Raw genomic sequence first — 17,372 nt, forward strand, 5'->3', positions numbered from 1 at the left:
ACTGAAATTAAATTAAATATATTACTGGGATTCAATAGAATTACAGAAACAAACAAAAAAAGTCCAAATTATTAAAGTTCATCGTACATATCAAATGGGGTGGAAACGTTTAGATTTTTTCAAAAATCAAAATTTTCAAATCAAAAATCACGTGACTCGATGTCATGTGACTAACCGCGGAAGCGTGACCAGAGTGGAAACGCTTCCCTCGTTAAAAGCTTCTTTGCTGCTACTCCCAAGTCCGCTCCGCTCCGCTCCAGAAAATGGTTGTGTAAACAGATAGTCTTTAAGACAGGTTGCAGTCGCTGCCATCGGATGGTTCTGGCGGGATATCATCAAGTATCTGAGGCCTTATTTAATCGAACATTGTCAACGTTATAGGAGGAGGTGTTTGTTTAAACGTAAACCGAACATACGGGTTCCTCAGGGGAGCTCGGCTAACTTGTTAGCTTACCACTGTTAGCAGACGTGCTGTGTGATATTCCAGGTTTCTTTCTTTTTAAGCACTCAGTTACAACGTCTGAGCGATATTCTACTTCCAAACCCGAGTGAATATTATGCGTTTAGCTGGTGTTTGTGGCAATAAATGCGTGAGTGGGCAAGTTTAACTAGTTTGGTTGTGGATGCAGGAGGCCCGAGTCACATCTGCCTGACATATTTAGTCTAAAACACATTTTAACAGCCTGAGATGCTCCTCTCGTCTCACGGAATATAAACAACACGATTAGCAGTTGTGTCAAAGGCTCTAAAGCTTTAGAAGTTTGCTAGCTCGCTAGGCTACGTTATGGCATGGTAGGAGTGGAAGAAGCCTTGCCCACCAACATCCGTACAAAATTCAGCATCTGTCGGGGCGTTTTTTGTTGTGATATCTGAAGGTCAGTCCAGTTTTGGAGAAGCAGGATCATCATCGGCGTGTGCTGATGTTGTGTGACTGGCCTGCTCATCTGGATCTGCGCACATTGCTGTCTGCTTGACCTCAGCTGGTCTTTCTTTTTATCAAGTTACTGAAAAACGACCACCATGTCTGACAACCAAGGCAATGTGAACAACAACGTCCCACTGAACAACAACAATAACGGTGGGCCGAACCGGATCCGGAACCCCGCGATGAACCAGAACCCACTGATCAACGTGCGAGACAGACTCTTCCACGCCTTGTTCTTTAAGATGGCAGTCACATACGCCAGACTCTTCCCACCGTCCTTCAGACGAATATTCGAGTTCCTCGTCTTGTTAAAGGTGAACTTTAACATTTTTATAATGTATATTGCGTATATATAAACTGTAGTAATCCTTCCCAGAAGTCCTACACACGCTCAGTTTTGAATGCTTATCTGCTCTCACCTGTTGGCATGCAGAATGCAATGCTCACTAAACATCTGGATGGATGCTGGTGGTTATCAGCATCATTTATATGCCAACTAACCAATGGCTTTAGGTCTTTCCTGTCAGCTATATCCTATTTGCAACTTTTGCTAAAGTCCAGTTTCATTGAACTAAAATGGGTTGTTACTACGGTTACATGTTGGTTTTGTGTATAGCTAGAAATATATGTTTTGTCAATCGATTAAAAAAAATTAACTAATTAATTGCATATTTTTTTCAGAAATTAAACGACACTAATCTCACCTAACATTAAAATTTTTAAAGGGGTGGTTGATTGCGATTTCACTTTTTTATCATTAGTTAGTGTGTAATGTTGCTATTTGAGCATAAACGATATCTGCAAAGTTGAGGCGCTGAAAGTTCAATGCAAACGGAGATATCGTCTTTTAAAATTCTGGCAGTTTAATGCCTACAAAAACGACTCCTAGGGACTACAACGAGCTACTTCCCGGGTCCGTTACGACATAAACCCAGATAAACCCCGCCCCCGGGAGTACGTAACGAAGGGGGCGAGGCCATGCAGTGCTGCTTTTTTGAGAAGAGGAAGAAAAAAACTAGGGGTGCACGGAAAAATTAGGGCTGTCACGATTCGGCGATTTTATTCGATTTTTAAAAATCCTCAGCAAAATATGGATGAGAATCCATAAAACACATTATTAGACTGTTTTCCAAGGCTGCAATCGCTGCATGACATATTAAACCCATTATAATTAAGCATAATTGTGAATTCACAAACGCTGCGATTTTAATTAAATGATTATGTGCGATGCAGTTCTAATACAGTATATGCTCTCTAATTATTTACATGCGTCTAGGTTAACAGTAGTTCCACAGAAACTGTTATCGTTTACATGTGTGGAGCGACTCAAACTCCATCTCTGCATGTTCTTGTGAGTTTGGGTTTATTATAACGTTCATCTGGGAACGCAACGTGCACCATTTCATCAAATTTGTAAGGTAAATCATTTATAAATCTACGCAAACACAGGAGAATACATCATTATCTTGCTTACTGTTCATTGTGGTTTCAAAATAAAACCTCGAACCTGGTTTGAGTTTACACGGTTTGATGTCCACATATTCATTTAATTACGGTGGCTATAGAATTTCTGTCCTAAAGAAATGGCCAAATATTAAAGATTAAGTGGACATTTGAATTAAATGGTGCTTGGTCAATATTAAACAAGGATTAGATGGTGCAGTAATGTGTAAAAACAATCGTCAGGTCGTTGGCGCCCCCTGCAGGCCTTTGTTGTAATGCGTAATCTACATTAGCTCTCTTGTTTATGATACATTGCAGTGTTTCCCCTACCATTATTTTAGGGGGGCAGCCCGCCTCCCCCCCCCAACGGCACCCCCCGCCCCCCCTTGAAAGTCAAGTTAATTTTATTTTCTCTATAGCGCCAGACCACAAAAGAAGTCATTCAATGTTACCTTCCCTCTAGAACAGGTCTATACCTTGTTCTTTTATTAAACAAACTAAATAGCCTTATGTTATTTATCTTATTTGCACGACGGCATGTCATTTCTGTCTCTACGTTACATGGTCGCGCTCTCTGTACCGCGTGCACAGCGGAGTTCCGCCCTGGTTCGCGTGCGCACACACACACACACACACACACACACACACACACACACACACACACACACACACACACACACACACACACACACGTAAGCGCACACAGAAGTGAGCACATTTGTGTTACACCTATTTGTAAATATTAAGCAGCAAAACAACTATTTAAATATGACTTCTGCCTGTCTCTGTGTTAATGTATGGCGCAGACGCGTGGGTTTGTTCACTACTCATACAGAAGCCCGCGTGACGCTTGCGGCGATATTAACATAGGACATAAATACACAAACAATATCTCCAGAACTGCTCTGAGACTCACTTCATGAGCATTTGACCGTTTCATTTGAGAAAAACTATCCTCATATCATATACACACAGAAATGTAAAGGTATTCACGGCAACCCGTCAAAATAAAAGTTCGGTTTCACTTGAAGACATTGGGCAGAACGTAATAGACTACTACTATTAAAACCTTATCTTTAAGGAATAATCATACGATGTCTTCAATGTTATTATCAATATTAGATCCCCTTTATTTTCCAAAAAATAAGATTTGTTTAATTTTTATTCATTAAAATAAAAATTAAAGGAATGTTTTTATGTCGGGAAAAACATAAAACATTGCATCATTGCTATATGTATTTTAAGTCATTTTAAAGGCTATTATTCACTTGCATCTATTTTTATTACCACAAAAAAATTAATTATAATTATAGGGCCCTATGAAATCAGTTTTATTTCCAAATAAAATTTCCATTGTTTTTCCATTTTCATTTTTCTATACTCTGTTTTAATGGATAAATTCCTTTTTATTAATCAAAAAGCCTGTCTAATTAATTGAGTTTTACAGTTTTATCTTTACCATTATTTTCTGGATTCCATTAGTAGACTAGAACATGTGGATATGTTGTCATTCTCACACTATAATACTGAACTTTGATTTCAGTGATTTGGACTATGAGATGGATTCTTGCACTCTGTTGCACTTTACTTTTGCTTTAAAAAAAGGATTTCATAGAAATGTGGATTTCGTTTGGTTTAATTAAATATAGTTTAATAAAATATTTTTTTGTGTGGGAAATTAATCGTTTAGATTAATCGATAAATTAGTCGATAGATTCATCTAAATAAATATAGTCATTAGTGGCAGCCCTAGTAAAAATCTATTCATATATGCTCCAACAACGAACTGTTCCAATTATACACTTATTTTCAGATAGCTATGAGAAGCATTATACATGGGTTGTATAGACCCATATGCATGCGGTTGTCGAACTGTAGTAAAGCTTTAATCATGATAAAACCGTATATTAAAAGCTAACAGAAGCAGTAGCATTTACAGATAACAGCGTATCTAAAAGTATGAGACGACAACAAACAAAAAAAAAACATACCATTGAGAGCCGTGCTTGCACAGGTTCTGCGCGATCCTCTTTAGACGTGCACTAGAGGCGGTTTTGCCAATCACAACACACTGGAGTCCATCGCGTATTTCTGAGGGAGGGGTTTCATAAAAGCAGGAAATGATCAGCGCGTTCATAAGAGAAGGGACAGAGCGGTGTAGAATAAAGGTCAATTATGTGAAAAATAATGCGTTTTTTTTTGTTCTTTGATTAACAAACATCCCAGCAGCTGGGTTATTAGGTTATTTGGCTCTTATTTCTTTAAGAGCTGCCGCTGCTAAATGTGACACGGATCTGACACGCATCGTGTTTTCTCACAACTTTTTATAATATATAATTGCGCTTTAATATAAAAATATAAAGCACACCGGTGCACACATTTTATTTAATCGAAACACAATAAAACAGTAATATTGTGAAATATTATTGCATTTTAAAATAACTGTTTTCTTTTTTTAATATATTTTAAAATGCAGTTTATTCCTGTAATGCACAGCTGAATTTTCAGCATCAATACTCCAGTCTTCAGTGTCACATGATCCTGTAGAAATCATTCTAATATGTTGATTTGCTGCTCAAGAAACATTTACTATTATTATCAACGTTGAAAATGTTGTGGTACTTCATATTTGAATAAAACAATTAATTTCTTAAAATAATTACTGGCCCAAACTTAAGTGCTTTAAAGAAAGATGATTTAAAAAAAAAAAAAGAAATAATAAAAAAAGCATAGAAATTAAATTTAAATAATTATAATGAAATAAATATACATATGTAATGTAAATGGCATGTAAAATATTTACAAATTATTTTAGCTTCACAAAATATTTAATATCCATTGACAAGGCTGTCCTCAGACTTTGGAACTGACACAAAACACCGCAAAAAGGTTAGTTGGCCAAACGTTATGTTATCAGCCAGTGTGAAAAACAGACAGATATAGGCTGATTAATCAGCCTGGACTGTAGAGCAGCATATAAATCCAGGCCTCTAACTGATCATGTTGAAAACACCCTAGTAAACTGCAGTAGCCTGTCTTTATTATTTAGTCATACTGCAACAGTTGCACACAGAAATGATGGTATTTGATTGTCGTTGACATGTGAATCTGCGTCAGAATTACCTGTTAAGTTACACCAGTCTTGGCATCTCTCAGCTAACTGCAAAAATATTGCTGCAGTTTATTATCTTACTAAATTATAAAGCTGCGAAACAATTACTTTTATTTATTTATAAGTTGAAAATGTAACATTGTCCAGCCAGTGTTATTTTTCATTTTATTTTTTATTTCAGCTTTATTTTTATTTATTTTAGTTCATCAAGTTAAACTAAATGAAAATGAGAAATGTTTTCCTTGGTAACTAACTGCAATATTTTTTTATAAATGTTTTGTTTTATTTCAGTTAACTTTTTTTTTTTTTTTTTTAATGTTTTAGTTAACTATAGTAACCCTGTATCCAACAAAAGTGTTGTTTACACGTGTATTTTTTATTTTATTTTACAAAAAAATTGATGAAAATGAAAATGATTAAAAATAAATAGATTGATTTTTGATCAAAATTAACATTAGTTATGTTTTTTTTTTTTTAACAGATTAACTAAATTTTGTCCTACACATTTAGAAAATAAAAATAAAAAGATCATGTTTGCGTGAGAAAAGTCTGTAATGATTCAGATGGTATCAATTTCAGTTTAAGTTTCAGAATTTTGACTTATGAATATAAAAGGAGGGATTTTCATGCCATTAATGTTATGGGAGTGCAATGTTTAATGCCTAATTGTTGCCTATTCTTTAGTTTTTGTACACCTTTTTTATTCACTTTAATTTGTTGTCATTTGATTGGCAGGCATTGTTTATGCTGTTCATCCTGGCCTACATCCACATTGCCTTCTCACGTTCTCCAATCAACTGCCTGGAGCATGTGCGGGAGAAATGGCCCCGTGACGGCATCCTGCGTGTGGAGATCCAGCGCAACTCCAGCCGTGCGCCCATCTTTCTGCAGTTCTCTGAGACGGAGGGAATCCAGGGCCTCGTGAAAGAACCAGAGGACGGAAGTGAAACCAGAGAGCCAATGGTGCCCACAGACACTGAAGAGGAGGAAGAGATGACCATGGAGATGTTTGACAACAGCACAGTAAGGGTGAGTTTATTACACAGCAACAGGAAAACAAGGATAGGGAAAAAATTGCTAATTGTTATTTAATTACTCGGACTCCTGTTGTCCCAAACACACATGCTGTTAACATGTCGAATCAATATTAATTTCTTATACAGTTGGGGAAAAAATTATTTGATTCCCTGCTGTTTTTGTACGTTTGTAACTTTTTTTTTTTTTTTTTTTTAAAGTGCGTTTCTCTGGATTTTTTTGTTGTTGTTCTGTCTCTCACTGTTCAAATAAACCTACCATTAAAATTATAGGCTGATCATTTCTTTGTCAGTGAAAGTGACGTGACATGTGGCCAAGTATGGTGACCCTTACTCGGAATTTAACCCATCCAAAGTGCACACACACACAGCAGTGAACACACACACACCCGGAGCAGTGGGCAGCCCAGGGAGCAGTTGGGGGTTCAGTGCCTTGCTCAAGGGCACCTCAGTCGTGGTATTGAAGAGTGCTGTACATTCACTCCCCACACCTACAATTCTTGCCGGACCTGAGACTCGAACTCGCAACCTTTAGGTTGTATGAACTCATATAGAATTCATGTGAAAATAGTTGGATAGCATGCAGTTGCATCACTATTGTAATTTCTAATATTTGTTAATTTAAATAATTGTAATTGTATTAATTAAAGTATTGTAACTATTTATACTAATAAAAATAGTCTCTTGTTTTTATTGTTATTAATGCTATTGTTTGATATAGAACTAATGAAAATGATAATGTTTGAATATATAATGAATGATGTGAAAAGATCAGAAGAGTGTGTTGCCCAAGAGTAAATCAATATTAATTTCTAATTTAATTCAATATTTGTTAATTGAAATACTGTAATTGTACTGGTTCTAATAATATAGTATTATATACTGTTACTATTACTACTACTAAGAAGTTATTAATATTGTTATTAACTTTTTAAATATATAAAATACGTAATATATAATAGAATTTATTATATATCAAATTAACTCAGTCTAATTTCAGTCTGGTCCTCATACAAGTTGTATGTTCTAATTGGTGCTTTTACAGTGTGTAATATCTTTATATATATATATATATATATATATATATATATATATATAAGTTATTTGAATATTCTTGATGATATTTATTTTGTGTGTGGGAGCTACTTGTCTAAATAGCATACTTTTTTGGAATGTCCTGGTGATCAGTAAATAATGATATAATATTGATTCATTGTGAATTATTCCACTAAAATGATCGTTCTGACAGGCTGTGCCCTTTGTCTCTCTCACATGCAGTTTGAGCTCGACATCGAGCCACGTCTGAATCCGTCGATGAGTGGTGGTGTTCCTGGCTCCAGCCTGAATGAATCCCAGGATCTGTCCTTCAGCCAGGCCCCCTCTAAAGGTATGCAGCCGCTGAGGGAGACTGTCTCCGAGATTGAGATGCTAACTCGAGCAGGTAAACATCTCAAATATGCCCCACTCCGTAGCCATCTGGTTCTCTCCTCCTCCTCCTCCTGTGTGAATTTATTCCCTCTCCTCCCTCCATCCAGTGCCAACCTTCTTACTTCCTCTGCTCAGATTTCCTTTCTGTTCCCACATTCTTTTATTACCTTACCCTTCCCAGAGGCCACGTGTGCTGCATCACATGACTTCAGAAACGATCACAATGGCCTGTTGTAAGATAAGATGACTGAGGGTCCCATATACTGTAATTTGTTAGTTTAGATATAAAATCAGTTTCCAAATCTCACATCTGGATGCAAATGAGTTATTTAAAATATGTATGATGAGCAGAGCGTAATTTGCGGGATGGTTTCGGGGTGGCAGTCCCCCAAATTAAAGCTTGAAACCCAGAAGAAACAATTAATAGACATATATTATAGACATATAATAAACAATTGATTTTGCATATTAAATAAAAAGAAAAATTAAAGACAACAGAGATGTTTTTTTAATTAATACAGAAAAAATAGTAACATTGTTGTGAATTAACCCCTTTTTAGAAAAATAGTAGAATTTCTAAATTCAATGAAAAGTTGGGTAACACTTTATTTTAAGGTGTCCATAATACAGAGTAATTACCTAGTTAAGTACTTAGTAGTAGCCATTGTACTTACATCAGTAAAATGTACTTACCATGTAACTAAGTTATGGAACATCCTGTACTTACAGTTTGTAATTATGTAGATGTAATAGGCAGCTACTGTTACACATATGTAACAGACCGAGTCTGTTACACAACTACTTATGTAACCAAAAGATTGTTACATAATGTGTTGCAGACTTTATACAACGTAATTATAAATGTAAGTGCACAGACATAAGCTACTTAAAATTAAGTGTATTAAGATTGTACTTAAGTGTACTTCATTTGTATCTATACTGTACACCTTATCCAGCTGCACCTTAGTTTGATTTAACCCACCAGTACACAGCTTGAATACATGTAATACATTTCTAATTACATAATATTACACGGGCATAAGCTACTTAAAATAAAATGTATAAAGATTGTACTTAAGTGTACAAGTAGCTGTGTAACAGACTCGGCCTGTTACATATGTGTAACAGTAGCTGCCTATTACATCTACATAATTACAAACTGCAATTACAGGCTGTTCCATAACTTGGTTACATGGTAAATACATTTTGTTTCATGTAAGTACAATGGCTACTACTAAGTACTTAATTAGGTAATTAATCTGTATTATGACACCTTAAAATAAAGTGTTACCAAAAGTTGTCAACATTTATCTGTTTGTGTTTGTTTGTGTGTAGTGTGGCCCCAAGAAGAGTATATTGTTGAATATTCCTTGGAATATGGTTTCCTACGGCTGTCCCAGGCCACACGGCAGCGACTAAACATCCCTGTTATGGTGGTGACCCTGGGTGAGTACGTCACACTCTCTAGGATATCAACAGAAAATCTAGCAAAACCCACAAAAGAGTAGAATGTTCTATTATTGCACTATTATTGTAATATTCCTGTAAATAATTACCCCAAAATTAAAACTGTCAGTGTTTACTGATCTTCATGCTTTTTCAATCCCCTATAACTTACAGTATCTCACAGAAGTGAGTACACCCCTCACATTTTTGTAAATATTTTATTATATCTTTTCATGTGACAACACTGAAGAAATGACACTTTGCTACAATGTAAAGTAGTGAGTGTACAGCTTGTATAACACTGTAAATTTGTTGTCCCCTTAAAATAACTCAACACACAGCCATTAATGTCTAAACCGCTGGCCACAAAAGTGAGTACACCCCTAAGTGAAAATGTCCAAATTGGGCCCAATTAGCCATTTTCTCTCCCCGGTGTCATGTGACTTGTTAGTGTTACAAGGTCTCAGGTGTGAATGGGGAGCAGGTGTGTTAAATTTGGTGTTATCGCTCTCACTCTCTCATACTGGTCACTGGAAGTTCAACATGGCACCTCATGGCAAAGAACTCTGACGATCTGAAAAAAGAATTGTTGCTCTACATAAAGATGGCGTAGGCTATAAGAAGATTTCCAAGACCCTGAAACTGAGCTGCAGCACGGTGGACAAGACCATACAGCGGTTTAACAGGACAGGTTCCACTCAGAACAGGCCTTGCCATGGTCGACCAAAGAAGTTGAGTGCACGTGCTCAGCGTCATATCCAGAGGTTGTGTTTGGGAAATAGATGTATGAGTGCTGCCAGCATTGCTGCAGAGGTTGAAGAGGTGGGGGGTCAGCCTGTCAGTGCTCAGACCATACGCCGCACACTGCATCAAATTGGTCTGCATGGCTGTCGTCCCAGAAGGAAGCCTCTTCTAAAGATGATGCACAAGAAAGCCCGCAAACAGTTTGCTGAAGACAAGCAGACTAAGGACATGGAATATTGGAGCCATGTCCTGTTGTCTGATGAGACCAAGATAAACTTATTTGGTTCAGATGGTGTCAAGCGTGTGTGGCGGCAACCAGGTGAGGAGTACAAAGACAAGTGTGTTTTGCCTACAGTTAAGCATGGTGGTGGGAGTGTCATGGTCTGGGGCTGCATGAGCGCTGCAGGCACTGGGGAGCTACAGTTCATTGAGGGAACCATGAACGCCAACATGTACTGTGACATACTGAAGCAGAGCATGATCCCCTCCCTTCAGAGACTGGGCCGCAGGGCAGTATTCCAACATGATAACGACCCCAAACACACCTCCAAGACGATCACTGGCCTGCTAAAGAAGCTGAGGGTAAAGGTCATGGACTGGCCAAGCATGTCTCCAGAACTAAACCCTATTGAGCATCTGTGGGGCTTCCTCAAACGGAAGGTTTTCACCAGCTCCGTGATGTCGTCATGTAGGAGTGGAAGAGGACTCCAGTGGCAACCTGTGAAGCTCTGGTGAACTCCATGCCCAAAAGGTTAAGGCAGTGCTGGAAAATAATGGTGGCCCCACAAAATATTGACACTTTGGGCCCAATTTGGACATTTTCACTTAGGGGTGTACTCACTTTTGTGGCCAGTGGTTTAGACATTAATGGCTGTGTGTTGAGTTATTTTGAAGGGACAGCAAATTTACACTGTTATACAAGCTGTACACTCACTACTTTACATTGTAGCAAAGTGTCATTTCTTCAGTGTTGTCACATGAAAAGATATAATAAAATATTTACAAAAATGTGAAGGGTGTACTCACTTCTGTGAGATACTGTATATAACCTATGCCTTTGTATAATAAACAGACTAAAATTGAAGTTGTATGGTTTTTTTTTTTTTGGTTTTTTTTGGGGTTTTTTTTTTAATGCACCTGGTCCTCATTCACTAATAGAATTTAAGAGATACAGTAAGTCACCTTTTGTGTTGCATGGAGGAAAGTGTGATGAATCATGAATCGTGATCATGGTTTCTGCTTCTCTCAATTTATTAAGCATAATAATTTCCGATATTCGCCCACTGGTAAATTATCCTGAAAACATGTCATTTTAATTTGGCAGTAGTGCTACATAGCAAGCGTCCAGAAGCATTCATGTTTGGGGTTGCCAAATATCAAACATTTAAATCCCCCAATAAGAGTTTTTCTCTTAAATGGATACATTTAATATATATATGTAAGTTTAACGATCGCGATCTCTCTCTATTGGTATATTGTGCTCAAATTGAAGTCTAATACAGCCAGCCTGTTTTCTTTCACACGGCCGTTTGCTGCGACTAAATCTGGGAGCAAACCAGGCGAGTTGACATTCTCTTGATTTGTGCTTATGTGAAAGTGCTGTGCTGTAATTCTCATAAAATGCAAAAATAATAATAAATGTATTGACAATTATTTTGGAGGTCTATAATGACATGAGTGTGTTAAATATTTTTGGTGAGCTCTTTCTACAAGGCCAATAGACGTCATACCTTTTTTTTTTTTTTTTTTTTTTTTTTAAAGGGAAAGAATAAAGTTGTACTTAATCTCTCTCCACCTGTCTGCAGACCCCATGAAGGATCAGTGCTTTGGGGATGGTTTCAGTCGCTTCCTCTTGGATGAATGCCTGGGTTATGATGATATCCTGATGTCCAGTGTGAAGGCTTTAGCAGAGAACGAGGAAAACAAAGGTAAATTAGATGTCCCCACTTAAGAAAGCTGATTCCTTGGTGATGCCGTAACTATGAAGTGAGTGTGATTTTGTTTTTTTTGTTTTTTTTTAGGGTTTCTGAGGAACGTGGTTTCTGGAGAACACTACCGTTTTGTCAGTATGTGGATGGCTCGTACCTCCTACCTAGCAGCCTTTGTAATCATGGTTATCTTTGTAAGTACTTTCTCTACCGAAGCAGCCCTTACACAACAGTTGCTTGTCAGTGATTGGATTATATGTGATGTCAGTTTGAGCATTTAGGTAATTAGTTGACCCAGAAATCTAAATTAATCATTTAGTCATTCCCATGACTTTTATAAATGGAACACATGGTAAAAATTTTACTAATTACAATGAATGGTGACTAGAGCTTTCAAGCTTGAAAAATAAAATAAAAATTGTTTAAAATCAGCTGAAATTATTCCAAATGTGGCTTATGCACTGATTTCTGAATCTCCTAAGTCATATGATAGATTTGGGTAAAAAACAGACTGAAATGAAAGTCATCAGTTACTAATAATCTTCCCCTTCAGTGAGGTGTTAACAGCTGAATTTCAGAAGCTCTGATTTTGTAAACGTCATTCAGATTGTTTTGGCGAGCTGGATGAACTGATTCACTGAAAAGATCTGACTTAAAAGAATGATCCATTTACAAACTTGCAGTAAATAATGACTTCAACTTTATTCTGTTTGTCTGTGTTTTGTAACTTGGTTATCATTCACATACATTATATTAAAAAGTGACCAGAATATTCTTCAGAAATTTACCTTTTGGGTTTCATTGAAGGAAGATACTCATACAAGTGAGGAAATGATTCACTTGCTGAATCAAGTCACTTGCTGAATCAAATGGAAACTTAGTCACTTTTTATTTTCTCTCTCAGACTCTGTCTGTGTCCATGCTACTGCGGTACTCGCACCACCAGATTTTTGTTTTTATAGGTAAGTTCCCATCACAGCCTCTTTGGTCTTCATCAGTGGAAAAAACATTTATTATGTTCCATGATCAAGTCTCTAATACAGTCTAAAGCTATTGTTTTTAACAAGACTATCTCTCTGCTGTTCGGTTTTTCTCAGTGGACCTTCTCCAGATGTTGGAGATGAATATGACAATTGCCTTCCCTGCCGCCCCTCTCCTCACTGTCATCCTGGCTCTTGTGGGTAGGTACAGCTCACTGCTGGGGTTTGGAGAGACATTCTCATATTCATGCGTGTCTCCCATCAACTCCATGCCTGATATTTTATTTTGTTGACTTCATCACATAAAAATTTCTTAAGACATTTTATGAAAGTCGTTTGACTGCAAAATACCCTCTTTTTGATCCTTTCTGCAGGGATGGAGGCCATCATGTCTGAGTTTTTCAATGACACAACCACTGCCTTCTATATCATCCTCATTGTTTGGTTAGCAGACCAATATGATGCCATCTGCTGCCACACCAATACGAGCAAACGCCACTGGCTCAGGTATGTTTTCAGGTAACGGGTAAATGCCAATGGCTCAGATGTCTTACCAGACTCCTCTACTGCTGTTTTCTATTTATATTTACATTTATGCATTTATTATTTTTAAAAATCTTTTTCCAGTAGTCATTCAGCTTAGCAACACTTCATCACCTTCTACTGAAATCAATTTTGAGTTCCCAGGAGTGATATTTGTGTGGCGTACTGAAATATTGAATCACTCAATGGCTACGTTTACATGCAACAAAATAATCTGTTAGTAATTGGATTGACGGCTCAATCAGACTGAAAAGCCTTCATGTAAACACCTTAATCGATCCGATTGAGCTCAATCTGAATAAAATTTCAATTGGATTGAAAGGGGTGATTTATTCCTTTTCTAATATGAACGAGAGTGCATGTAAACCCTTGATCGAATTGAAAACTGAAACTGAAAGGACTGCACATTTGCATTGACGTAGAAATAGTGTAATGACGTATAATGCGTGGAACGAGCTGTTCTTCCCGTTGAATAAAGTGTTGTATAAATTAGTGTCCTGTCATTATAAAACTTTCCTTTTACTCAGCGTCTATAAAGTAGAGCAGGACAATGTCCCACCAGTCCTTGTTTTGGATTCTCATCCACAGACGACTGTTTTGGGCACAATGACTTTTTTTTTTTTTTACTGCTTGATAAATATAATATAATATTGACAGCATGGCACAGCGGTTTATGTAATATTTATCCAGAAATAGATAAATATTAATTCTTCTGTTTAAAACAAATAAAGAAACGGTTTAGGAGAATGGTTATTGTGTGCAAACAGTGGGAAACTCTCTATATTTGTGTACTGTGCGCATGTCAAAAAATCTATGTTGATTTGAAGCATGTGACATAAACGCACACATCGACCCAATCACTTTATTAAGCGTTCATGTAAACACTACATTCAGATTCATCAATCGGAATGATTTCAGATTGAAACAAAAGTTGTGCAGGTAAACATAGCCAAAGTGAGCTCTTTATGTAGGGAATGGACAGAAAGGCAGCTCTCTAAATGCATCTAAAACATCTCCTGTGCTGTTTTTCAGATTCTTTTATCTGTATCACTTTGCCTTCTATGCGTATCATTACCGATTTAATGGCCAGTACAGCAGTCTTGCTCTGGTCACTTCCTGGCTCTTCATTCAGGTATCTTATTTCAGCCCTTTTTCAGTGTAGCCAGTTGCATAGAATTGTCTGTAGCTCATAAGCTTTTTCGTTTTTGTCTTGCGCAGCACTCAATGATCTATTTTTTCCACCACTACGAGCTACCGGCCATCCTGCAGCAGATCCGGATCCAGGAGATGCTGCTTCAAAATCAGCAGGTGGGTCAAGGAAACCAGACTGCATTGCAGGACAATCTCAACAACAACACTAGCAGTGCTGCGCCCGCCGGCCAGGCTAACGCAGCTGCTAATGCGAACACTAACGGCCAGGACCGGCAAGCCTCTCAGGACCAACCTCAACTGGAAACTCACAACGGCTTGGTGGTAAATACCGCTCTGCCCGGCGAACCATTGAACTCCGACCTCGACTGGATGGCCGAGATCGCCATTGGCCCGGACGTCCTGTCAGTTCCACATTTGGGCGACTCTCTTTTGGAGCCGGGAAGGATTCAGGAACCGGCGTTGTTGGGTGCAGGGGTAACAGAGCTGCGTGCTTCGAGCACTGCAGGAGAGAACCAAGTCGGAAACATTAGCGCAGCCAGTGCTCCTCTGGCACGGGGTTGCGCTCAGGGTCTGGGTCCCCCTGGTGGTGGAGGAGGGCAAACGGAATCCGAAACTTCCTCCCCAATGACCTCACACACAGACTGCAGAGTTGCAGAAACGCTTAAAGGCGATACGGACTGGGACGACAACACGGAGAACAAAAGCGAGAGCTCGGACTCCCACTCTGCCCCGGCTTGAGTTGCACGCCTCCATTCTGAATGAATGAATCCACGCTCTACAGTCACCACCCCTCTCTGTAAATTATTCCAGAAGGCATCAAGAGGAGAAGCCGTGATGGAGCTTCATGTGATTACATCCTGGAAACCTCCAACGTGAACATGAGGAGGGCCGAAGCAGACTTCCGCTGTCTAGTCATGTTCTTAAGAGTAAATTCGTATTGAATTGTCCAAATGATGCCATGTGTGAGGGTGTGATCATTTGAAGTCTTTATATGTGATTTTCTTTTTTATTTAATTGATTGAAACTTTTAATACAGGGAGTATTCAGTTTAAAACGTGATGTATCGCTCAAAAGTGGTACTTTTCGTTTGTCCTGATTATGGAGTTGCGGGTATCAGTGGGCCACACAGGCAGCAGTCTTTCTTCGAAGTCGCACTTTGTGCATTTCGTGCAAGGATTGTTTCGGCTTTCTTTCCATTCCTCTAATGATATAGCATTAATGCTGCCTACTTGAAGCAGTGAAAATTGTTTTGGCCTCTACTACCTTGTTCACTACAGCAAGCCGCCAAAAATGTTCCTTACGCGATTTGAAATCTTGCTTGCGACCTGCCGTTGCATTCAGATATGGTGTTGTCCTAGGTATGGAGCAGCTTGACTCCTGAATCCAATGCTATTGGTGGTCAGAGTGCTTATTGGTCAAAAGAAATGGACGTCAAAGCAACATTACACTCAGAATAAGTCCTCCTTCCACATGATCCTCATTGAAAGCTCTGTCTAAATCATGGGGTCATTTCTGTGCTTTGTAATCCTCATCAAGAGACATTTGTTTTTTTGGTTAGTTTAGACGGACGTTGTCTTTTGCACAGACTCGTCAGCGAGTCGTCGGTTTTTCTTCAGGTCAAGTCTGGCTTTGAGAGAGTTGGTGTATAGATTATTGCCTTATGCTTCTAAAACCGAACATTAACCTTGTATTTCTGTCTTTGGCCAAGTACATTGGGGTCGATAGCCTTACCAGAGGCTTCAAAGCCAGTAGAGAAAATAGCAACTGAAGCAAGAATGAACATGTAGTTGCTTTAGCAGAGAAAATTTCGAAACCGCCGTAAGCAGTGAAGGTCAGACTGTGCTCATTTCACAGCATTGCAGCCCATCAGCTGAAGTCACTGATCCAGAAGTCCGTTGTCTTTTCATATTCTGCTTGTGTTGAGGTTTCTCCACATTTTTGGCTTGGGAAGATCAGTGGCTGTCTCTAATGATCTTTGTGACCATGTGTAAAAACTTCACTAAACGCACCGCAAACTAAGAGAACAAACAAAGGAAACTGTTGTCTGTTATGACGCATGACTGTGGATGGGGATGGTCATTTATAGGCTATGCAACAATATGGCAAGTAAAAGCCAGGCTCTGGATTTTTTTTTTTTTTCATCAAATTGTGCAATATTTTGTAAGGCTCGGATCCATAAAGGATAATAGGTCTGAAAGAGTGATTTATGGTTTTATGATCAGTTCCTCAATATTATTATTTTTTTCTGTGCCTATTTGCCATTGTCAGAGGAAACAGATGATTGTAGTGTTTAGATGCATTGTGTAGGATGTCTAGACAGAAACTGAAAAAAAAATCTCAGTTCTGTGATTGTCATTCAAATGTATTTAACTGTAATGTTTAAAACCTGCATAAAGAGATGAAATTAATTTCCACTTAGAACTTTTTGTGTGTGGTTATTTCATCTTTCAGTGGCGTTTCATACAAAGTTGTAACTGTATCAAAGTAGGTTTAGAGTTGACAAAATCAAACCCGTTTAGATCAGTTAAACACTCACTATAACTTTGTTAACTCGGGGTTTGAGCAGGAGTATATAATGAACTCTGGAGCATGTGCATTAATGTGTGACATCTGCCCATCACACGAAGCATGGAAATC

At 38.1% G+C, this 17,372-nt stretch overlaps 1 protein-coding gene across 2 annotated transcripts; it reads left to right on the forward strand.

Annotated features, from left to right (window-relative positions):
- The first annotated feature begins 161 nt into the window (after positions 1-161).
- On the forward strand, positions 162-17,149 carry tmem259 (transmembrane protein 259). Of its 2 annotated transcripts, none has more exons than XM_058791626.1 (11): positions 162-1,239; positions 6,216-6,509; positions 7,793-7,955; positions 9,278-9,388; positions 11,938-12,060; positions 12,154-12,254; positions 12,965-13,022; positions 13,158-13,241; positions 13,415-13,547; positions 14,616-14,715; positions 14,802-17,149. In XM_058791626.1, exons 1-11 carry the CDS (start codon positions 1,021-1,023, stop codon positions 15,471-15,473), a joined length of 2,058 nt encoding a protein of 685 aa, XP_058647609.1. In that variant the 5' UTR covers positions 162-1,020; the 3' UTR covers positions 15,474-17,149. The 2 variants fall into 2 exon arrangements, with proteins under 2 accessions (XP_058647609.1, XP_058647610.1); XM_058791627.1 differs by having other exon boundaries at positions 7,793-7,901.
- Positions 17,150-17,372: the final 223 nt, after the last annotated feature.

This window comes from Onychostoma macrolepis, chromosome 11 (genome assembly GCF_012432095.1).
Source record: "Onychostoma macrolepis isolate SWU-2019 chromosome 11, ASM1243209v1, whole genome shotgun sequence".
In the NCBI taxonomy this organism is placed as follows: Eukaryota; Metazoa; Chordata; class Actinopteri; order Cypriniformes; family Cyprinidae; genus Onychostoma; species Onychostoma macrolepis.